Here is a 23757-nt window from a genome sequence, read left to right as displayed (position 1 = left end):
GGAATGATATGTTTTTTAATAATCATTATATTTGTGGCTATGAGTAAACATGCACATGGCACAGCACATGGAAAATATTCTGACCTTTACAATTTTCCGACCATGCAGAATTCTTCATTTATGAAGACTGAGGCCATCATGAATTTCCCCAAGCACCAGGTTATTTTAGCTCAAGAGCTGATTGCCTATGCCAGGAGGTTACAACTTCACCTTAGATGGAAACATCCAATTCAACAGAGAAAGGAACCTTACTGAAACACTGTCATCTGAATTTATGAAAACAGTCCTGAAGCACAAGCCTGAGAATATAATAAAGGGGTTTGTAAACAGGTGTTCTTCCAGTATTGTTAGACTTTAAACAAAGAGGTTCAGGGCCCATATGATTACGCTCAAAACATCACTCATTGCATGGGTTAATCATTATATAAATTCATTTTTGCTTTTTGTAAAGGGTGCCAATAAATTTGGAGTCAAGTGTATGTTAGATCAGGATTAGCCTTTGTAGCATGAGAAGCAACTGTTGGTCATCTAACATTTCTGTTCAGTAAAATTTGGAGAAAAGTGGGAGTTTTCTGACAGAATCCTATTTTTAATATTGCATTCTGGGAAAGAAGGAAATGAGCCAAACTGTTGGCTTAAATGAAAATGCTGTCCAAAGTGCAGTGTAACGCTTAACTGGTGCAGTGCTGAACATGAGTAAAGTGATGCAATATGAAGAGATGCCCTGACAAGCTCTTGAAGGTCATGAGAGATCTTTGCATGAGAAGTGTTTGCATTCCTCGAGCTGATAGGGAGAGAGACGAGACCTCAGAGACGAACTCGAACAGGCTTATTTGCTATCATTTCCATTTTCTCTCGTCTGTTGTTGCTTTTTTTCCTCATTTCTTCAGTGTGGTTTTCTATTTATGCATCCGTAAAAAATAAGACAAGGCATTTTTGGTCTTGTTTATTTTTATTTTATCCAATAATCCACATATCATCGAAAATTAGATTTAGTTTCTTCATCACATAAATAAGAGAAATTGTATCTGACAGGCTGAGATTGCTGAGGAATTTGTTTTGTCCTTATGTTTTTGTTTCTGACCTGTGATGATTAAATGATGTCTTCTCTCTGCTAACTTAAATAGTCCAAATAAATCTTCCAATACATGTAGTTTATTCTGGAATGTTGGATAGGGAGTTGATAAAACATATGCCTGTCTCTGGAGCATGTATACTAATCTGAGAAGTTGTAAAATGTTTAGTGCCAGTGTGAGTTTGCCAGGTTTAATGTTTGTAAGATTTTTAGACGCCTCTGGCTCGTGTAGAAGTATCTGGAAAGTGGATTCAGATGAAGCCTCTCCTGGTGTCTGGCGCTCGGCTCCCGCCTGGCCTCAGCAAACGCCGGCCAAAGGGAAGTCCGATACGCGGTTCGTGACCTGGAAGCGGGCCAATGGGGTCGTAGCGTGGGCGTGGCAGGATGCCCTGTGGAATGGCAGGTCTCTGATCGTGCTCTCCTCCGATGATGCCGGGCGGGAAGAGAGGAAGTGGTAGAGGAGGGATGGGCACTGGAGCAAGAGGATAAATTGGGGGAATTGGGAAAGGGTAACACCTCGCTCTGTATCTGTTCAGTGCCTTCTTTTGCTTAAATCTCTTTTTGTAAAGCTGTGAATTTTAAGTAAAAGAGAAGCATCAGTGAAGTTCAAACACCATTTGGTGTTTTAGTTTAAAATCATTTGACAATTTTGCATTTTCAATCTCCTCACCTCTTTCCAGTCTGTGTCTCTGTGCTCAGTGTCAGTTTGACTACTCACTGCACAAAGAAAAAAAAAACCTTTCAGCCATTCTTATGAATTTAGGAAATAATAAACGCAGAATGTGTAGAGGGAAAAAATGACAGGTGTTAGGCCAGTATAGGACGGTCCGTAGAGTTAAAATATAGAGAGAGTGCACTAGTGCAGTTGTCTGTTTGTCATGGAGTTAGCAGTATAGTCTGGTGTCCCAAATGTGAAACAATAACCTGCGCCAGGCTGCGTAGACATTTGCATGGGAGTGTACACACTACTTAGAAATTTAATTTACATATTTTTTTGCTCTGTGTAACTATATACTTGATAAACAGCTTCAATCTAGCACTAGTGGTGGTAGCTACTGCTGAGTACTGGTCCACACGCATTTGTTTATAATGAGGGTGAGGAGAGAGGGCAAGCCCAGTGGTCCACGGTCCAGGTCTCCAAAAATATGATAGATTGAATAAATGTCATCTATGACCTTGGGGACCTTGACAGCACCTGAGGTGTCATTTTAGGCAGAAATAGAGCTCCAGAATCAACCAAATTCCACTTCCTCACCATAGAGCAGTTTTATTATAACACTTATAATGTGTTATATTATAGTTATATAATAATAAATAATATAAACAGTTATATTATAACAGTTATAATGTGGCCATTGTGATCCAGAGCTATAGGGCTATTGGTCACTTCCCGTTTTGGTAATGGCACAGACTGTCCACAAAAGAAAGCGATCACGTGACCAGTACGCTCTCTCTACAGTTTAACTCTACAGGACTGCCTGTGTGGTGTGTTGATACCTCTGAAGTCACGGTGAAGGAGGTGTTTCCAGAGTGAGGCATCTTGGGTAGCGGAGTGCAGGTGTCTGCATACTTCAGACAGCATTAGGAGGGAGGCCACATCCAGCAGCCGCATTATCCTCAGCAGCAGCTCAGGGGGCAGCGCAGCCAGACCAAACAGTGCAGGCAGACCCAGTGCTGCAGAGAGAGGGAGGGAGACACACACAAAACACACACACAGGGCCATTTCATGTATATGTGGATATAAAACTACTATAACAAGTGTTTAAAGGGGCAGAACAGTAAAGGGAGAGCTGCGTCTGATTTACCTTCTCTAGCTGTTGCAATGAGTGGGTAAGCCAACTGGTCCTTAAAGACACGAGACAGTTTCTGCAAGTCTCTGTAGGCCACTCCAGCGTTTCCACCTACGGAGTCAAAATCTCTTTTATTCACCAGACAGATAATTAAAAGCAATTAGCACCCCATACATCATATATATATATATATATATAAAACTGAGTTACAGAGTCTGATATAAGGCTAACTGATAGCAGAGGGGATTCTGGTAAACTGCATGTACCAAGTACCTTTACCTTCTACAGTAAATATAATGTTCAGACCTTAACTATGTCATAGAAAAAAGCATTTAATTACAGGGCTCTACAGTGGAGTTACGCTTGTTTGAATTTAAGAACTGTTCCATGATGTAATGCAGTTACATATAATGACATGAAGATATTTTCATTTAATTTATACAGTGTCATATTCTGCACCTGCCCACTCCTTAGTCACGTACGCGTCCGGTTTCAGTACCAGCTTCCGTGAACTCTCTACTGCGCTACTCATCTTCAGAGTGGCTGTGAGGGGAAAAAAAAACCCAAAAAAACATTGACAACACCATCAGCTGCAGCTACAAAGTGTATTCACACACTGGCAACATGTAGGTAATGGTGACAGCATGTGTACCATTGAAGACAAGTGTTTGGCCCATTGGCACAGCAACCACCTGAGCCAGGCTGTTCTCACAGAGCGGGTGAGAGTACTGCAGCCTGTAGAGGCCCCCCGCTGCACGCCAGCCGCTGGGCATCTCTCCGGCCCTGACGTCACAACCCTGCACTCATCACACACAATAAAACCAAATGAATTACACAATCCAAGGGTGAATTACACAATCCTCCAGATCTGGCAGAATGTCTGTGGTATAAAGTAGACCATCTTGTTAAACTGTTTCTGAAAACTTCAAGATTTAATCAAATGAATCTTTTCTTCATGACCACTGAGGGCAAGAATGAATCACAAAGCGGCTGATTTAGCTGCTGTGTCCCTGCAGGTGTTTGTTAATGTCTAAAATAGTAATCATGTTTCTTTTGCATCTTTTTCAATACTGAAATGATGAGTATTTATCACAAGAAGTCAGGAACAATACAGTCAACAAAGAAACAGACTTTTATTTCACACTGTAGCATTATAGCATTATGACAAGTCTGTATTTCTTCAAATAAATTTTAAAAATACTGTCTTTTTTCCCCCCTTTTCTTTTCTTCCTAATTTATTCTTGGCCAATTCCCACCCACCAGTCGTGTCCCCCAGCTACCAGGTGGGGAGGGTGAAGGCTAACCCGTGCTTCCTTTGAGACACGTGAAGCCAGCCAACCTCATCTTTTTCGAACTGCTGCGCTACAGGGCATCGTAACACACTTGGAGGAAAGCGCGATTCCGCCCTCTTCCTCATACATGACGTCACAGATGCCCATGACACCCTGTGATTGACAGAGGAGAGAGAATATGTCCATCCCACCCAGAGAGCACGGCCAATTTTGCTCCTTTGACTCCCACCCACGGATGACTGTGGCACCATCCGGATTCGGACTCGCGATCTCCCGACAGTAGAACGAATGGTTTTCCTGTTGCGTCACTTGGGAGCCCCACATGAATGCCTCTTTCTAAATATGTACACACAGTATTCACATACAATACAGGCTCTCTCTCTCCCTCTCTCTCTCTCTCTCTCTCTCTCTCTACCGTCCTGCTGTATACTGATTTTATACATTTCCTTCTTCCTTACCACAAAAACAGGAATAAGTTGGAGAGACAATCAATCAATCAATCAATAATACAATCAAATTACTCATTTCCTGCAACAAAATGTGGGAGTGTCATAAATACTCAACCAATCGCCAAGCTTTCTTTGTTTAATGGGTAAAAGTGACGGTTTTTATTTTAAGGTGTATTTCAGGTTGAATGCGGTGTCATTTAAAAAAAAAATAAAAATTAATATGTAATATAGTTCCATACTGTATGAGTCTTAGACACTCTGAAATTTTTTAAGACTAACTTTGTCTTGTAGATTTATGTTATGTATGTTACGTCTCCTGCATTATTGGGTCAGTTACGTTATGTGTGATCGCTGACCTGTGGCAGGAAGCCGGTCTCCAGCAGTAACACATGTGCCGCTAGCAGCAGGCATTCTGAGGCGCTGTTGCACTGCGCAGCCTGGTACAGCGTCTCTAGAGAGTGAGGGACCTTCCCTTCCTCAGCTTCACAGCACAGCATGGGCTCAGGGATGAAGACGCCCACTGCCTCCTCTTCATCCTCACCTCTCTCCATATCCATCTCCTCTGTCTCAGGATCGCACACGCTCTCTCTGCTCTCGTGGCTGCTGCTGGCGCCTGACTGAGGGAAACAATCACCAGCAAAACTCACAGGATTAATTACAATGCTATAAATACATTATTTTATTCTTTATTACGTGGAACGAGTCACAGTCTGAAACGTAATACACCAAAAATAAAAGTGAAACAGCTTAACTGGCTTCTCGGAAAGAGAAACTGACACACCTATAGAAGCCAAGGTATCAGTGAGACTTCATTTTATTTCATTAGCATTCAGTTTCCTGACAAGGCGCGTTAAATCTTCCCAACATTAACTCCACCATGAGCCTTAACAAACACTGTCAAAGTCTAATCAACAGCATGTAAACACAGCTGTGTAACAGGGCTGTGTTTAAATAAAAGAAACACACAGATTTTGACATGCACTAAAAGCTAGATTGTGCACATATAATCAATCCATTATGGCCTTTTAAGTAAGGATGGGCGATACGACAAAAAATATCATATCAGGATAATTGAGGACATTTCTACGATACACGATATGTCCCACAATATGTAATGCAAAAGCAGTGTAAAAATAAAAAACTGTAAAAATATACAATTTTAAAGATTAAGTAAAAAAGTAAAAGTTACAAAAATGACATCGAATCAACTGCTTCCATTCAGTTTGTAATTATTAAAAACGTATACATTTAAAAAACCCCAAAAGATACCAATGATACGTCAGAAAAGTGTATCATGAAACCATTAACATGAAATCGATATTATATCATCATATCGCATACATCTCAGCTCTCACCTCTTGTGTTCCTAATCCAGCGTGACTCTGCGGTGTGTTCTGCTGAACAGCTGAAACGCTGTGTGTCTGGTGAGAGGAAGGTGATGGCGAGGAAGATGAAGAATCAGTACGTGGCAGTATTACACAGATCATGTCCCCGGACACCACGCCGCACGAGGACAGGGTCTGTCCTGTGTCCACCAGAGGCTCCTTCCCGTTCAGAGACAGACTGAACTCTGTATCAGCGCTAGGTAGTGAAAGAGGAACACACACACACACACACACACACAGCACAGGTGCTTTAGACTGAGCTCATAGCTATGCAATCCTCACGGACGAACACTGACGGTCGTACTGAAGAGCTCAGTGACTGCTATTATTGTGAAATGGAAGCATCTAGGAGCAACAAGAGCTCAGCCACAAAGCGGTAGATCACAGAGTGCTGAATCACTATGGTGTGTAAAAATCACCAATCGTCTGTTTCATCACTCATTACAGAGTTCCAAACTGCCTCTGGAAGCAACATCAGCCCAAAAAACTGTGTGTTCATGAAGTGGGTTTCCGTGGACGAGCGGCTGCACACAAGCGTAAGATCACTATGTGCAATGCCAAGCGTCAGCTGGAAAGGTGTAAAGTGGTGTAAAGCACCGCTACTGGACTCGCCACTGGACTCGCTACTGGAGCAGTGGAAAGCTCTGGAGTGATGAATCACGCTTCGCTATCTGGATGTCTGATGGACGAATCTGGGTTTGGTAGATACCAGGAGAACACTATCTACCAGAGTACATAGTTCCACCAGTAAGGTTTGGTGGAGGACGTATAATAGTCGTATAAATGTTAACGCTACAGCATACAAAGACATTTTAGATAATTCATTCCCTACTTTGTGAAGAAGACCCTTCCCTGTTCCAGCATGACAATGCCCCTGTGCACAAAGCGAGCTCCATGAAGACATGGTGTGTGAAGGTTGGAGTGGAAGAACTCGAGTGTCCTGCACAGAGCCCTGACCTCAACCCCACTGAACACCTTTGGGATGAACTGGAACACCGACTGAACCCCAGACCTCCTCGACATCCCAACATCAGCGCCTGATCTCACTAATGCTCTTGTAGCTGAATGAACACAAATTCCCACAGCCACGCTCCAACATCTAGTGGAAAGCTTCCCAGAAGAATGGAGCTTATTGTAACAGGAAACACAGGGGGAATAAAGGAACGAAGATGTTCAACAAGCACATGTAGGTGTGATGGTCAGGTGTAAACACACATGTAGGTGTGATGATCAGGTGTAAACACACATGTAGGTGTGATGGTCAGGTGTAAACACACATGTAGGTGTGATGGTCAGGTGTAAACACACATGTAGGTGTGATGGTCAGGTGTAAACACACCTTCAGCTTTGTAGAAGTGGGAACTTACCTGAGACCAGCTGAAGGCAGCAGGACCTCTTTGACCAGGGTGCTGAGTTGGGTCAGGGTCGGTTCGGCTCCCTCCAGCACCACCCGGCTCGTCTGCTTGTTCACTCTCACCCTCAGCTTCATGTTACTGCACAGGACGAAACATCACACCTCAGTCCAAGAGCTCATGCATGCTTCCATGTGTGATTTGTTTGTTGTGTTTTGGTGCTACAACTTTTACCATAAACCCCTTTAGCTTAATGAACAGTGTGTCAACAGTGTGTCTCTACACTTTGACATACTACTCACTACAACTGTGTACTAATATTATCAATAAGTGCTCCTCTGACAGATAGTTAGTTGGTTGGTTAGTTAACTAGTTAGTTAAGGTTGCTAGCTAGCTCACATTAGCTGACTGCTTCACCTAGTTTATGTTTTTGCTGCACTAGCTTTCCAAAGTCTACGGTAACTTCTTGTTTTGGATTTATTATTAAATACAGCAAGGACACCTGAGCTAAGCGAGCAGTTTAAGCTTTTTAAAGAAGATAATGTCAGTAATCATCACTCACCTGAACTAACTTTGTTTGTTTGTTGATACTGAAAGTGATGTCTGAACGTTATACAGAGTGTGAATGCAGAAACGTTAAGAGTCGCTCTGGTGGTGTGTTTTGGTTTGTTTCTTTGACGTTGTTGTAAAATAAAAGTTTAAGCTCAGCGCAAAAACAAGGTTTAAAAATGACGTTTAAAATGGATATGAGCATGCAAATCACTTTTACATACTTTTACATTTCTAGGACTTGTTTTGATAGAAATGCTGCTTATGGTTTATATCGGAACTCGGAAATACGACAAAAAAACAAAAAACATGGACGCCTCAATGTTCGTGTGTTGTTAGCAACAAGCTAACCAGCTAACTGTTTTGAGTGATGTGTATTTTCCTTCTCAAACCAGCAAACTGTAAAGTCGGTATTATAGATTTAACAAGCATATATGCTGATTGATCTAAAGGAAAGACTTGTGTATATTTAGTATAACTAATTTAAAGGGACTTTGTTTACTGTTGACGGTGTGAGCCGCCATGTTGAAATGACGTCACTCGCGGGACTCATGAGCAGGAGTTTCAGGCTGATGGGCGTTTGGGTTTCTTTAGTTTTCTCTTGGCTAAAGGTTGGGAATTACAAGTTACACCAGCATAAAACTTTTTTTTACTTTTATTGATCATAATTTTAAAAAATATACATTTATAATGGCATTCATAAATGCAAATAAATAAAGCAGTAAAGTAAGGCATACCAATATATATATATATATATATATATATATATATATATATATATATATATATATATATATGTAATAAAAATGTATAACAAAGTTTGTACTAAAAAAAAATAGGATGCCTAAGACTCTCTCTCTCTCTCTCTCTCCATATATATATATATATATATATATATATATATATATATATATATAGAGGAGTCTTTTCATTCACCTTCCAACAAACAATACACAATAAATTAAAAAATATACATTTATAATGGCATTCATAAATGCAAATAAATAAAGCAGTAAAGTAAAGCACATCAAAAAAAAGAGAAAAAAATTATATATATATATATATATATATATATATATATATATATATATATATATATAGGTAAAGGTTCATTCACATATTTACAATATATATTTTTGTGAATCCATTTATTTCTGTAAAGCTGCTATGAATTGAATTGAATTGAACCTTCCAAAAAACTGAATGTCATCCTGGCCAATTTGCAGGCCTGTTTACCTTTCATACATTTTAATGAAAATAACAACAATCAAAATCTCTTTTAAATACAGAGAAATAAGGTTTTGTCTTCATACACTTACATTTATGGATAATGATTTTTCCCAGAACCAACATTGCAACATTAATGAAAATTTTTTGTCATCCAGCACCATTTCAACTACAATATGGTTTCTAGAAAAAGCAGAAAAAGTGACTGGACCTTTGTTTCCAACCAGTAAATCCTATCTTCCCACCCCAGCAGAAAGCTCTGCTCCACAGGCCATTGCTGCAGCTGTGTAACCAGCAGGGGGCAGTAAGGAGCCTCAGAGGAACCCCACCAGACTGTATTTAAAGCAGGAGAAGCAGAAGCAGAAGCAGTAGAAGAAGAGGAGGAGGAGTGTGAGAGCTTTGACACACGCCATACGACTCGACTGCATCTTCCATTAACTGGGTTGGAACCTTAATATTAACAATGAGTCGCTCTTACAACGATGAGCTGCAGTTTTTGGACAAGATCGATAAGACATGCTGGAGAATCAAGAAGGGATTCGTCCCAAACATGCAGGTATTTCAGTCTCCAGCTCTACAGACGTGTTGACTCTGAATCAGTCCCAAATGGCTTCCTGCTCCATGCAGCAGTGTCCTGGATAAGAACAGTGTTCAGCTGGGACTCACACACTCACACACTCACTCACACACTCCAGGCAAGGTGGCAGTCAAGCTAGTGAAGTTGAACTAGTTAGTTAGTGAGAGTGTTATTATTATTTGTGGTGATATTTTGTCATTACTTCTCATGTGCCTTATTCCCAAGCCACGTAGCCACGTCATTAAACTGCTATAAAACAATATATGACGCAAAAGTTACTGCTGCTAAGCTTTTCTAGTTACATGACAGTTTCATCAGCAGAGGAGAGAATCCTGAAGGCAAGGCTACTGACACTGGCAGGAAGTGATCTCAGCCTGACTCACGCTCACCTGGTCAAATTAACCTGTCTCGCACTCACCTGGTCAAATTAACCTGTCTCAGACTCACCTGGTCAAATTAACCTGTCTCAGACTCACCTGGTCAAATTAACCTGTCTCACACTCACCTGGTCAAATTAACCTGTCTCGCACTCACCTGGTCAAATTAACCTGACTTAGACTGGCCTGACTCAGACTAGACTCACCTGGTTAGACTCACCTGGTCAATCTAACCTGACTCAGACTGACTTGACTCAGACTGACTTGACTCAGACTGACTTGACTCAGACTGACTTGACTCAGACTGACTTGACTCAGACTGACTTGACTCAGACTGACTTGACTCAGACTGATCTGGTAGACCATCTTTCCCAGCTGCCAGAAAGCAAACAAACACCTTGAGTTGCTTTTTGCTATAAAACTAACTTTGTCTTGCCTTGTTTTTACCAATGATTTACTAATTCATTTTTTTATATTTATTTATTTTTTAACAGCAAGGCACTTAGGAAATCTCATCCATGTAACGATCAGTTTAGTCAAGTGGAAGTGAATTTATCAGCTGCCAAAGATGGTTATGTAACATGCAAGCTTGGGAAAAGCATAAACCAAGACCTGCCTGCTTTTAGCGTCTTCATTTCATCAATGCTTTTAAAGCTACCAAAGCTTATTACTACAACTAACAATAAAAATAACATCATAATAAAGACTTTGACATTCCAAGAGTTATTTTTTTTTCATATGTTCATGTAACAAGAATAATATAGCAATCACAATAAAAAGATTACACAAAATCAAAAAATATAAGCGTCAACTTATCGGATATCAGGTCCTGTAACAAACGGCAAAGATTGGGATTGAATTTAGAAAACAAATTTATTTTTGGAAACGTAGATGTTTATAAATGTCTGTGTTTATAAAAACTTGGTGTTGTATTTTACAGCGAAATATTCATTATAAATGGTAACATAATGTAAGCAAAAGCTAATGTGACGGACATCTCAAGCTCTCTAGCTATGTCATGATAAACCTGACAGACTAAGGTCAGCAGAACTCCACTACAAATCCAATTGCTAAATTATTCTTACCAATTGAAACATACTGTGTATTATGGAAGCAGGAAGATGGCTAACAGCATCACATCATCACAGATCTTTGTCCACACATCTGTTTAACACAACAACAGCAAATCATTTTGCTCACAGATTGACATGTATGTATAAGGAAGGCTGACAAATTAAAGGAAAAAACATGGACTCGGTCTTGTTGCTGTGTCGTCTTTATTAACTGTAACGTGCTGAAACCCATCTGTAGGTGGAGGGCGTCTTCTACGTCAACGATGCGCTGGAGAAGCTGATGTTCGAAGAGCTGCGAAACGCATGTCGTGGAGGAGGTATCACCAGTTCTTCTAGACGTCGTTAGTAAAGACAGCTTCAGACTCTTCTGATATTTGACTTTTGAGTTTTTTTTGCCAACAGGTCTCGGTGGATTTCTGCCTGCTATGAAGCAGATCGGCAACGTGGCGGCTCTGCCGGGAATCGTGCATGTGAGCATGTGATTTGTTGCCAAGTTTTTTTTTTTTGTTTTTGTTTTTGCTTTTACAGATTGACTAGATGGATGGTCAGCTAGATAAATGTGTACTTTATCAGTCCCATAAGGGAAAAATGTTTGCCTGTGTCAGGCATGTACAAGTAGCAATCAACAGCAAACAAAGTAGAAGGTGTGAAAAATAAGTGAGAGGAAATAAATAAAAATGTTATATTACAATTTAAAGGATTTATTATGGATTTATTAATTTAAGGAACCTTTTATTATGCTATACTTACCATTATATTTTACTAGTAATGGATAATGTGCAGTGATTATGATATGATAATTTTTTACAATAATTAGTTTTTCCTTAAATATATTCTGCCATTACACACGATTATTAATCATGTTTCAAGCCATGTAATATGCTTTGCATGTTTATTCTACAAGCCAAGGCTCACAGTAGAGTATTAAAGCAGAATAGCAGTTGTTGGGAAAGACTTCCTGTAAGTGCTCCTTCTTCTGAGATTTTAAGATGACTGAGGTGCTGCTTACTTACTCGACCTTATTCATGTCGCAGAGATCTATAGGCCTGCCTGATGTTCACTCCGGATATGGCTTTGCAATTGGGAACATGGCTGCTTTCGACATGAGTGACCCTACGGCAGTTGTCTCGCCAGGTATGCGGGGAAAAAGTCAAGATTTCTTGGCGAGAAGAGACCATGCAGTGATTAATGTTAATATAGATGGTTAGGGGATCCTGAAACTCCAAAACGCTTTCCTTACGGATTCATTTTAGGTCCCTGTGTGGGCTTGTGAATGTAAGTACTGAGGGAATAAACTAACAGTGATGATGTACCTGTGCAGGTGGTGTAGGATTTGACATTAATTGTGGCGTGCGTCTGCTGAGAACCAACCTGGATGAAGGAGATGTGCAGCCGGTGAAGGAACAGCTGGCTCAGGCTCTCTTTGACCACATCCCTGTAGGAGTGGGGTCCAAGGGCGTCATTCCCATGAGTGCCAAGTAAACACCAGCAACACCTTTTATAGTGCACACTATAAAATAGTGTTTCTCAGTCCTGGGCCTGGAGTGCCACTGCTTTGCACATCTTCTATCCTGCCCAGTTTAACCTGATTTAGTGAGCTGGGAGCAGAGAACACACCAAACGTACCGTGTTCAGGCTGACGGTACTCCACAACCAGGATTGAGAAACACTGCTATAAAAGCGCAACAGTTTGTAAAAATGTATTCCAATATGTTTTGCAGGTTGAGGGGGGAAAAAAAATTCCATTTTTGAATGACACAATAGGACAAGCGTAGGGACGTTAAAACTTTCTGAATACACTGTATATAGAAAGACCTGGATGTAAACAGTACGCTTAAAACATTCAATTCTCAATGATTACAAAAAGCTCTAAAATAACTCTTTAATGATAGCGTATATATATTTTACAATTGATGCAACTCTAGATACATAGTGGAGTACATGGAGGAGTAAATTTCCTGCTGTGTTATGGCTTGGATGTTTTTTCTTTTGTATGATAATTAGATTAAATTAAAATTGTAGTTTGAATACTGTTTACTTAATATGCTTCACTCAGCTTTGAGGAATGAGACTGCCATTTGTATAGACTCATCTGCTTTAAAAAAGCAGGCAGGAGAAAGTTTAGGACTGATTGTGTGTGTGTGTGTGTGTGTGTGTGTGTGCAGAGATTTGGAGGAGGCCCTGGAGATGGGGATGGACTGGTCTCTGAGGGAGGGCTACGCCTGGGCCGAGGATAAAGAGCACTGCGAAGAATACGGCCGAATGCTGCAGGCCGACCCAAACAAGGTTTCCTCCAAGGCCAAGAAGAGAGGACTGCCACAAGTATGCACGTTTACAGACACACAGCACCTTAGCTCACTGAGTTATCCATTCACATGGCTTTCTGTTGATTACCACTAGAGTTTTGTTTAAATCCATGATATGAGCATAAACTGTTGTGCTGCAGCTTGGGACACTGGGAGCAGGGAATCACTACGCCGAGATCCAGGTGGTGGATGAGATCTACAATGACTACGCAGCCAAAAAGATGGGCATCGACCACAAGGGCCAGGTGTGTGTGATGATCCACAGCGGGAGCCGTGGGCTGGGACATCAGGTGGCCACAGGTAGGCGCTCTGCTCTGCTGCAAATGCCTTTTTCCTTAGTTTGTGTTACCAGCGTGAGATCGGCTGGTACTGCGTTCATTACTGACCTAGTTTTACAAACATGAAATTTTACATGTTTATTTTTCTAATTATTTTTTTTTAAAAATCATCAGTGAAATTGGGATTATGGTCAGGTCCTTTGAAGGAATGAAAGTGAAATAAGTGTTAAACATGACCTGTGGATCTGAAACAAACAGGTGGTTTTAGTTGCTGTGTGTGATTTCTGAGTTCTTTGCCCTTTTTGCACTGATAATTGTGCACACACACACATCAGCCATCAGGGGGATCCACAAGCATGTGACAAGGTTTTGTGCGTCTAATTCCATACTTGCATATTTCCATACTTCTATTTCACCCATCCTAACTGCCGGAGGCAGTGAATTTCATCCTAGATACACATGCTGAGACCTTCCAACAAAGTCGCAAAGTGACCACATGACATATTTACTATAAGCGTCATACTCTATTCCTTTCTTTTTTTTTTTTTTTTCACCTTGTATATGTCAGACTTCATGTACCCCTTATGGAGCTATATGCGTAATAGATTGAAGACTGCATGAACCCCTTAGGCTTGTGAGATTGCATGCAGTATCCATTCATTCTACCGTTAACCAGGTCAGGAATGCCTGCAAAACTGAAGCCGGGACTGTAAATAAACCGTAAAATAAATTATTAGCTGTAACGAAGATTGAATTAAAATTATATAAACTACATGTGCATGTGCTCTGTGTTGAACAGCAGCAGAGATGCTTGTTAAATTCTTGTGAAGTGAAGTAGCCCTGATAAACAACACATTTCATTTTCTTCATTTAAATCTCCATCCACATTCATGGCTTCATAAGGTTCATATAGGATACAAAATAGGCTAAAAGGAAACCAACGTTACAGGTTAGGACACAATTCATTTTTGTTGATCTTAATGCTGCAGATACCGCGTTTTCCGACACTGTTCAACTTGATAGTCATCGCAATAGTCGGAATCTATGGGCGATTCCTCATGCTATCGTCAATCGTCTTAAGCCTAGTACACTGTCTTCCAAATCTGGCAATAGACTTTCGCAGATGTGTTGTTGAAGCAAAGCATGTGCCTGGGATCGTGCCATCTGCACCCAGAAGTGGTGTCCTGGATATGGAAGCAGTTTGGAAAGGCAAAGGTGGACCTCTTCACTGATGACAGATTGGCTCATTATCGGCTGTGGTTCTCGACTGAGGATGGTGCCACTTAGGGGGCATAGAGATGGCTTGGGGATCTCATATGGGGAGCTGTACTGTGATGGCTTGGGACTGCGATTGCTGTGGTGGCTTTGGGACTGCGGTTGCCACGAGCAGCTTTGTACTCAGGCCTCCATCAGAGGAAAGTGGATAGGTTTAACAAATCGGACTTCATGTGAAAACCGTAATGAGTTTACTGGTTGCACAAACTGCACTGTTTGTCCATAGAGTACACAGTTATAGAAGGGATTTATTTATAATTGCACTATTCGTTTTCACGCAGATGAGGATGGGTTTCCTTTTGAGTCTGGTTCCTCTCAAGGTTTCTTCCTCATGTCGTCTCAGGGGAGTTTTTCCTCACCATCGTTGCTTCTGGCTTGCTCATTAGGGATAAATTCACATAATCACATATCACACATATATTTCACAATATATTTTGGTTTAAATAAGTTTAAACAGGATTAATTTGAATCTATTTATTTCTGTAAAGCTGCTTTGTGACAATGTTCATTGTTAAAAGCACTATACAAATAAAACTGAATTGAACTGGACTCCCTGTCTACTGTACACATTTCTGCTGTACTGCTGATTCTGCCCACATTGCACAGAATTCTGCAGTTTGGCCACAGAGTCCTGCTTGTGGCCCCAAAATGGCCAGCGAGGTCTTGGTTTCCACTGCTGCTGTCAGTAGTGTTCAGAACACCTAGATTCTTTGTCACAAATGAAGGGAAAGATTTGGAAAGATGTTTTCCTAAGAGCCAGCCTAGCGTGGGATCTCCCCCTTATCATGGAGTCTCTTAAGACCTCTTTCCAAATTAAAATGGATTTCTCTAAAGCCTGCCTTTTTGCTAGCAGAACGCATAGGAGAACTGCACGCTTTGGCAATAAGGTCACCTGTATGCGTTTGTGGCCAGATGGCTCTGGCGTGTCCTTGTGGCTAAATCCTATTGGGTTTCTGCGCAAGGTCATGTTGCCATATTATTAACCAATGCAGCACGTTCCTTGTTATGCCCACTACGCTATTCGATTCTGCCCCCAGTATAACATGCCACTCTATAAAGAGTGTCTCCTCCTCATGGGCAATACTTGTCATTTTGAGACTGGACTACTCCAACTCGCTCCCGGCAGGTCTGCCTCTGAGCTCAATTCAACCTCTGCAACGGATCCAGAATGCAGATGCATGAGTTGTTTTCAACCTTCCTAAGTTCTCCCACTCTGCCCCATTGCTACGCTCCCTCCACTGGCTTCCTGTAGCTACTGCATCATATTTAAAACACTGATGCTCGCCTACAAAGCCAAAAACAGACCAGCACACACTTACTTCAAAGCACTTATCACTCCTCTAGCACTGCTCGACTGATCCCTCCATCCGTCAGGGTACAAGGAAGACCTGCATCAAGACTCTTCTCTGTTCTGGTGCCTGGGTGGTGGAATGAACTTCCCCTAGATGTCCAAACAGCTGAGTTACTGGCAGTCTTAAGGACATCTAAAGACTTACCTCTTCCTAAAGTACTTAAATTAGCACTTTAGTTGAAAAAAAAAAAAAAAAACACTTTGTGTTGTCTGTGTGCTTTTTACTACATTACCTTCACAACAGAGCTTCTGGACTGGTGATAATCTTAGCCCATGACTTGGTGAACTAGTATAAGGATGTATTTATTGCTAGAGACTTCAAAGCACTTCTGTAAGTTGCTCTGGATAAGGGCGTCTGCCAAATGCCCAAAATGTAAATGTAAATGTAAATTACTTGAAGGCTTCAAAGACGTTTGTGCTGCTGCTGGTATCTAGGCACAACATGAACCTTCTACAGGTTCTACAAGTTTAACACTACTCCTCCTGTGCCATGAGTGTGATGCTCATCAGACTGTCTTAGTCCTAAGGTCAGTAGGTTCCTCATGACATTGAGGCATTGTGCAGGCAGTTGATATTCACCTCCCCTGGCCCAATAGGAGGGGTTAAATCAAATGCTTACGTATGTAGCTGTGGTTCTGTGAACACTGGATAGCTGCCAGTTTTCCCTGTTATTCATAACCAGCACCAATCTGGCAAGAACTTGCAAGGTTCCAGGGAAAGATGTATGACACGGTTATTTATAGCAAATACTACATCATACAGGTGGTCACCCAGTGTTTGTAGTACCACAGCTGCATGTGTGCAAAGCGTTTATATTACTGATAATTGAGATGATCTGATTTAAGTAGTGAATGGACTGTGAACATAATTGTTTTCTTTTTTTCAGATGTGGGTTTTTTTTTTCTTTGAAGGAATGGATGCTGTCTGGTGAGCTTATTTCGTGCTCTTGTTTTGTATAGACGCTTTGGTGGCCATGGAGAAGGCGATGAAGCGCGATAACATCGTGGTAAATGATCGGCAACTCGCTTGTGCCCGCATCGGTTCTCCTGAAGGTCAGGACTACCTGAAGGGCATGGCGGCTGCAGGCAACTACGCCTGGGTCAACCGCTCCTCCATGACCTTCCTTACACGCCAGGTGAGCTCATACTCGGTCCACATTCATACCAGTCGGCGCTGCTTGAGAGCGTTCACTAATATTAGCTGCTATTTGCCCTTTAGGCCTTCTCCAAAGTGTTTAGCACCACACCTGATGATCTGGATATGCATGTGATCTATGACGTGTCCCATAACATTGCTAAAGTAGAGGAGCACATGGTGGACGGTAAACAGAAAACACTGCTGGTGCATCGTAAGGGCTCAACACGGGCTTTCCCCCCTCATCACCCCCTCATTGCCGTCGACTACCAGGTATACACAACCCTGAACACGCATGTGTTCGACTGCTGCTTCTTGTTTGAGTCAGAGATTATGTAGGATCACATCCAGTAATGGTTCCTGTTAAGTGGCATACACTGATTTAAAAAAATAAATAAATAAATCATACTGTTAACATTATGCTATAACATTATACACACGTTTTTTTATTTTTTATTTTTTAAATTGAATGTGCTTAATGTTTTGATAAAGTATTGAAAGAAAAGCACAATCCTCTTAACAATAAAAAAATCTAACAGTTTCCACATCAAGTGTATTACTCACTGCTTCTGTAGAGTTTTATGGCATTAAGGTCATCCTCTATGAGTAAGGTCAAGTACTCTGATGCAAAGCATGATATTTAGTTGTATAATTATCATACCCTGAATTTTTTTTGGTTTTGATCTTTTTATAATTTTATAAATAATGAAAAGAAAAAAAAAAAAAAAACAGCGTGAGAAAGGTGCAGCTTAATTTAAACGAATGTTAATTATGATTTCTAATAGAGTTGGCATGCTCTTGACCCCAGTTTAGTGCTGGATAATCCTCTTTGTATCCCTGTTCTCTAGCTGACTGGTCAGCCTGTGCTGATTGGTGGAACAATGGGCACCTGCAGCTACGTGTTAACGGGCACTGAGCAGGGCATGACTGAAACTTTTGGCACCACCTGCCATGGCGCAGTGAGTAGAAGGACAAAATTGTCACCTATGGCTAATTTTGCACAATTATTCAGAGGGTGCTAGATCATAGACTGGGCTAGATCATAAACATTTAATGGTAAACATTAAATTGTTTTGGAAATTTCTAATATATGTTTTGCTTTGCAGGGTCGAGCACTGTCCCGAGCTAAATCCCGCAGGAATCTGGACTTTCAGGACGTTTTGGATAAACTGGCTGACATGGGCATCGCCATCAGAGTGGCTTCACCAAAACTGGTCATGGAGGAGGTGAGGAACACAGTGAATTCTACTATATTTAAAATATTAAGCTAATGGAAAATGAAAGAGGGAAAGGGAAGGCATCATAATAGGACACTTAACTACTATGTCAAGCTCTGTATCAAGACAAACAAGATAAATGAATGTCATCTCCACATACCCTGTTATATGTAGTTGTGTGGTCTTGTGAATGTGACTAAAGTGTGTTTCTGTACTTCTCAGGCCCCAGAATCCTACAAAAATGTAACAGATGTGGTGAACACGTGCCATGACGCCGGCATCAGCAAGAAGGCCATCAAGCTTAGACCCATTGCTGTGATTAAGGGTTAAACGTGAACACCTAAGCACAACCAATAAATGGTTAAACCGAGAGATCATGCCCAAGGGCAAATAAATTGAACGGGTGGTTTGGGAACATCAGTGGAGTGACTTTTGCGCTAGAGGATGATTTCTGCACAATCTTTATAGAGGCAAGACTTTTGCATATGTGTGCATCACCTTGTATGGAGAGAAAACCGTTCACCAGATTAGGAAAAGTTCATTAAGTTGTTTTTTGTTTTTTTGCCTAACAGCTTTATTGTTATAAAAGCAAGTGGCTAAAATGCATTTTTTTTTTTTTGGTTTGAGATTGAAGATTGATTTTGTGAAAAACAATGAAAAGGGGAATAAAAGCATCAGTGATCTGTCTGCTGTGTGACAGTAATACTGCAAAAGTGTGTGTGTGTCTCTGCTGTTTGCAGGTAACTGTACAGAACCCTTTGCTAACAGATTTCTCCAGGTTTATGATTTTGAGTGCTAAATTTTGGAAAGATTTTCCCATATTTATTGGAATTTTAAGCACTCTGTGCAGTTCTGTTTCTTGTGTGTTTGTTCACATTACCAGCATATTCTCTGCTCTCAATGCAACTCAGATTGCTTGAGTCTCTGTAGACAGCAGACACTGAGTCTGTACTGTTCTGCTTCCTTACATTCAAGACTACCGTGGCAGTTTCATTCTGTGACTAGTGGAGTTTTCCTGTGTACTAAAAGTCGTCTGCTCAAATAAATGGAAGAACGTCAGCTCACAGAGTGTTTGGCTGCTCAGCCCTGTGGTGAGCAGAAAATAAATGCTTTTACTGCGTTGGAAAGCAGGGTAGAGGAGCTGACTGAATGAAAGAGTTGCTAGTAGCAATGCAATAGCGTAGTTCTCTAAACTTGAGGCCCATCTTGAAGGGAAGTGTTAAGAGCCTGCAGATGTTGCATTCTGAAGGTCAGAGTATAACCCTAGAATACAAAGTGTTTAATAGAGCGAGATTGTATTGACCCTGAGAGGAGTTATAGAAAGGCATGAACGGGGATTGAACCCGTGATCTTCGGTTTACGAGACCGACGCCTTGCCACTTGGCCATCATGCCTTTGTGTTGCTGCTACCCAGCATCAGGGCTGTCCTAGCAAGACTAAACTTTAATCTTTTAAGACTGCATGCGTTTCTACTGCTGTCACTGTAATGGATGACACTAGGGTACGGTTTATGGAGCCGGTATTGAGCAGAAAGTAAATGCTTTTACTGCGTTGGACACCAGAGTAGAGGAGCTGACCGAATTAAAGAGTTGCTAGTGATGTGCAGTACAGCTGCCTGGCATGTATAGATAGACACTGATGTACCTGCAGCTTGTTCTCTAACCTTGAGGCCCAACTTGGAGGAAAGTGCTATGAACCTGCAAATGTTGCATTCTGAAGGTCAGAGTATAACCCCAGGACACAGCAAAGCATTTAATAGCTAAATTCTGCATTGATCTTGAGGGAAATTACAGAAAGGCATGAATGGGGATTGAACCCATGATCTTCGGTTTACAAGACCGACGCCTTGCCACTTGGCCATCATGCCTTTGTTCCCTTGCCACCACCCAACCACCAATTGCCTCATTCTGGCCAAACAGACCATGGTTCTACTTGTTACTGGTGATGCCACTACACATAAGACTGGACCTGCTATCCCAAAGACCAGGGTTGGTGAGTTGCACTCTGTAAGGAACTGCAGCTCTGTTTCTTGTGTGTTTGTTCACATTACCAGCATATTCTCTGCTCTCAATGCAACCCAGATTGCTTGAGTCTCTGTAGACTGAGCCTGTACTGTTCCACTTCCTTACATTCAAGACTACCATGGTGGTTTCCTTCCGTGGCTAGTGGAGTTTCCTGTGTGCTAAAAGTTGTCCACTCAAATAAATGGAAGGACTTCAGCAAATGTAGCATTCTGAAGGTCAGAGTATAACCCCAGGAAACAGCAAAGCATTGAATAGCCAAACACAGTATTGACCTTGAGGGAAATTACAGAAAGGCATGAATGGGGATTGAACCCATGATCTTTGGTTTACGAGACCAACGCCTTGCCACTTGGCCACCATGCCTTCAAGGAACTACCACTCAGCATCAAGGCTGTCCTAGCAAGTCTAAACTTTAATCCACAGATGAATCAGGGACTAGCATACCAGTTCAGGGTCCTTCCTTTTCGGTTAGCTCTACCACCCAAGGTGTTCACGAAGTGTGTGCCAATTGCCGTAGAACCTCTGCAATGACAGGGTCTGTGTATACTTCCCAATCTCAATGATTGGCTGCTATGCCGACAGTCTCAGCAGCATGTAAGAAGTTCTGTGTGGAAGCTCTGGCACTACAAATCAATCAAGAGAACAGCCATTTCATTCCTGCACAGACTGTACAGTTCACTGGCATGAAACTTGCCTCCTGTGCCATGCGAGCCATGATTATGAAGGTACTTGAGGAACAGCAAGTGGCCACACATCACACATATGCAGGTTTTCTGTGTCTGGCTGAGATATTGACAGCAGCAACCCCAGAATAAAACCTAGGAATGTTACATCTCAGGCTGATTGCTCAGTGCTTTGTCAGCCATATCACAGAAGAAATTATCAGTGGTGATGTTGAGAAGCATGCGCATGCATACTGGGGCATGCACAGTGTCCACACGTTTTCTCCTTCAGGGCTCAATATTAACATCCTTGAAATGAAAGCTGTTTGGGTAGGGCTGCGACATTTCCAGAAACCCTTAAATGGGTCACACAGACAATACTCCAGTCACATTTTAATTTACTTTCTGTCCCTGAGACCTGCCTGCCATTCAGGCCATTGCAATCAGACAGTGTAGGCTTGCAGGAAGCCTGTGTCTGGAGAGAAATTCACAACTATGTGGTTCAGATAATTTGGAACACCAGTGGCAGGGTTCAAATTTGACCTGTTTTTCGAACAAACAAACCATTTGATGACCAACGTAGTTCACGGACAGTACAAAGACAGGAGCCATGATGTTTTCATACAAGACTGGCCAAATCTAAGACTGCATGCTTTTCTACCACTGTCACTATAATGGAAGACACTGTACTATGGTTTATGAAGCCGGTATTGTTGATTGCCCCATTCTGGACAAACAGACCATGGTTCTACCAGTTACTAATTGCACCATAAGACTGGACCTGCCATCTCAAAGAACAGGGTTGGTGAGTGATTTCCTCCTCAGATAGAATACAGTATTAGGACTTAGAGCGATTACTTTTATGGTATTTGGCAGACACCCTTATCCAGAATGACTTAAATTTATTTGGCCTTGCTCAAGGGCCCAACAGTGACCACTAGGTGGTGCTGGGATTTGAACTGATCAGTAGTCCAACATCTTAACCACCAGGCTACCACTACCTCATACCTCATGAGTTTCATCACCAGGTGAGCGAGTCTCACCTTCAGCAGAAGGCAGTAGAATTACTTTAAGTGATTTCCATTCTCAGTTGACTACAGTATTAATAGACTGATTGATTCTCATCTGCAGTATGGTACAATATTGATAGATTCTCATAAACAGAGCAAAATTGAGTGACAGTAATTGAGTGACTCAACAGAAACAGTATCAACACTTGGATCTCACCCTCAGTAGGGATCAGCATCACACTTGAGAGGGAGTAATATAGACACTTTGAGTGGTCATCATTCCCCATCAGCAATTATTCTAAGTAGATTAAAGGGAAGGCACTGTCCAGGGTATGCATCAGGGAGTCTTACAAACCCTGTGGTCTCCACTAGATCCAAAAGGAAATCATGTAGGCGTAACGTCAGGAATGTAAGGAAGTAGAATGGTAGATTGTGTGTCTATCTATGGTTCTACGACTCAGGTACAGGACTGCAGGGCCATCTGGGTCACTCAGGTTGACAAGATTAGCCAGAAGACAAAATGATGCAGCTGGGGCCTTTTATAGGATACCTGCATGAGGTCACGGTTGAAAGGTGCTATTACTATTAGTACTATTATTACTATTAGGTCCTTTTGCTATTAGTACTTGGCTAGGAAATTAGTCTGTAATCCTAGATTTATAATCCTATGTTTATGATTATAATTCTGTTGGTCATTGTCCTCAGGTGGTCTGCCCAAGTTGTGTTTATCAGTGGGTGAGATGTTATCATCAGTCAAGTTTGTTTGCCCAGTGCAACTTTAGGCAATCTCTATTCTATAGGTTTTAAAGAGAAATTGGAAGTTTGGCATTTTCCAACCAATTATGAGTCAAATAATGACATGCCATATTGCTCACGCTGGATTGAAGTGCATTTTCAAAACCAGGAGCAGAAAAGACAGCAAAATGATGAATTTTCACACCATTCTAAATGTAATTGGGGCAATAGAATGTACATGTACTCATATAATCTTTTAAAAATCATACTTATGTATTAGATAAACCACTAGTAAACCATTATTGTTTTGCATTTTCTCTATTTCACTCTGAGACATTCATCTCCTTAGACCTTTTTGACATGCTCCACAAGGTAAAAAAGGGAAGTTGTTTACCGTATATGGCAATTTGGGGGCGTTTCTTTACGCAGATGAGTGGCCGTGCATGAGCAGAGCAATTTAGAATGTGTGATAACAGGCTTTGCATATGTATGCGTGATAGATGCCAATTTCCTTCTGCATACTGGTGATTCTTATGCACAATTTACAAGTTGTTCTATGAATGCTCTGTTGAATGAGAACTCGGGTCGGACAGTACCACTCCAGCAGCTTCAGGCTCTG

At 41.4% G+C, this 23757-nt stretch overlaps 2 protein-coding genes and 3 non-coding genes across 6 annotated transcripts; 1 reads left to right on the top strand and 4 right to left on the bottom strand.

Annotated features, from left to right (window-relative positions):
• Nucleotides 1-633: 633 nt before the first annotated feature.
• On the bottom strand, nt 634-8434 carry fbxo7 (F-box protein 7). Of its 2 annotated transcripts, none has more exons than XM_026919535.3 (10): nt 7906-8434; nt 7359-7484; nt 5962-6187; nt 4963-5223; nt 3518-3662; nt 3325-3408; nt 2881-2976; nt 2573-2749; nt 1746-1792; nt 634-1547 (listed from the first exon to the last, which is right to left on the bottom strand). In XM_026919535.3, exons 2-10 carry the CDS (start codon nt 7478-7480, stop codon nt 1374-1376), a joined length of 1332 nt encoding a protein of 443 aa, XP_026775336.3. In that variant the 5' UTR covers nt 7481-7484; nt 7906-8434; the 3' UTR covers nt 634-1373. The 2 variants fall into 2 exon arrangements, with proteins under 2 accessions (XP_026775336.3, XP_026775335.3); XM_026919534.3 differs by having other exon boundaries at nt 638-1644; nt 7906-8432.
• Nucleotides 8435-9473: 1039 nt separating this feature from the next.
• Nucleotides 9474-19532, top strand: rtcb (RNA 2',3'-cyclic phosphate and 5'-OH ligase). Its single transcript, XM_026918705.3, has 12 exons — nt 9474-9675; nt 11385-11463; nt 11549-11616; nt 12181-12280; nt 12468-12624; nt 13312-13468; nt 13593-13752; nt 17316-17491; nt 17575-17763; nt 18339-18449; nt 18597-18716; nt 18930-19532. Exons 1-12 carry the CDS (start codon nt 9583-9585, stop codon nt 19035-19037), a joined length of 1518 nt encoding a protein of 505 aa, XP_026774506.3. The 5' UTR covers nt 9474-9582; the 3' UTR covers nt 19038-19532.
• A 497-nt stretch (nt 19533-20029) lies between these two features.
• On the bottom strand, nt 20030-20101 carry trnat-cgu (transfer RNA threonine (anticodon CGU)). Its single transcript has one exon. It is a non-coding gene; the product is annotated as a tRNA-Thr (tRNA).
• Nucleotides 20102-20502: 401 nt separating this feature from the next.
• On the bottom strand, nt 20503-20574 carry trnat-ugu (transfer RNA threonine (anticodon UGU)). Its single transcript has one exon. It is a non-coding gene; the product is annotated as a tRNA-Thr (tRNA).
• Nucleotides 20575-21022: 448 nt separating this feature from the next.
• Nucleotides 21023-21094, bottom strand: trnat-cgu (transfer RNA threonine (anticodon CGU)). Its single transcript has one exon. It is a non-coding gene; the product is annotated as a tRNA-Thr (tRNA).
• Nucleotides 21095-23757: the final 2663 nt, after the last annotated feature.

Source organism: Pangasianodon hypophthalmus, chromosome 9 (genome assembly GCF_027358585.1).
Source record: "Pangasianodon hypophthalmus isolate fPanHyp1 chromosome 9, fPanHyp1.pri, whole genome shotgun sequence".
Classification (NCBI taxonomy): domain Eukaryota; kingdom Metazoa; phylum Chordata; class Actinopteri; order Siluriformes; family Pangasiidae; genus Pangasianodon; species Pangasianodon hypophthalmus.
Note: the sequence above shows the minus strand (reverse complement) of the source record. Positions and strands in the feature narration are given on the sequence as shown.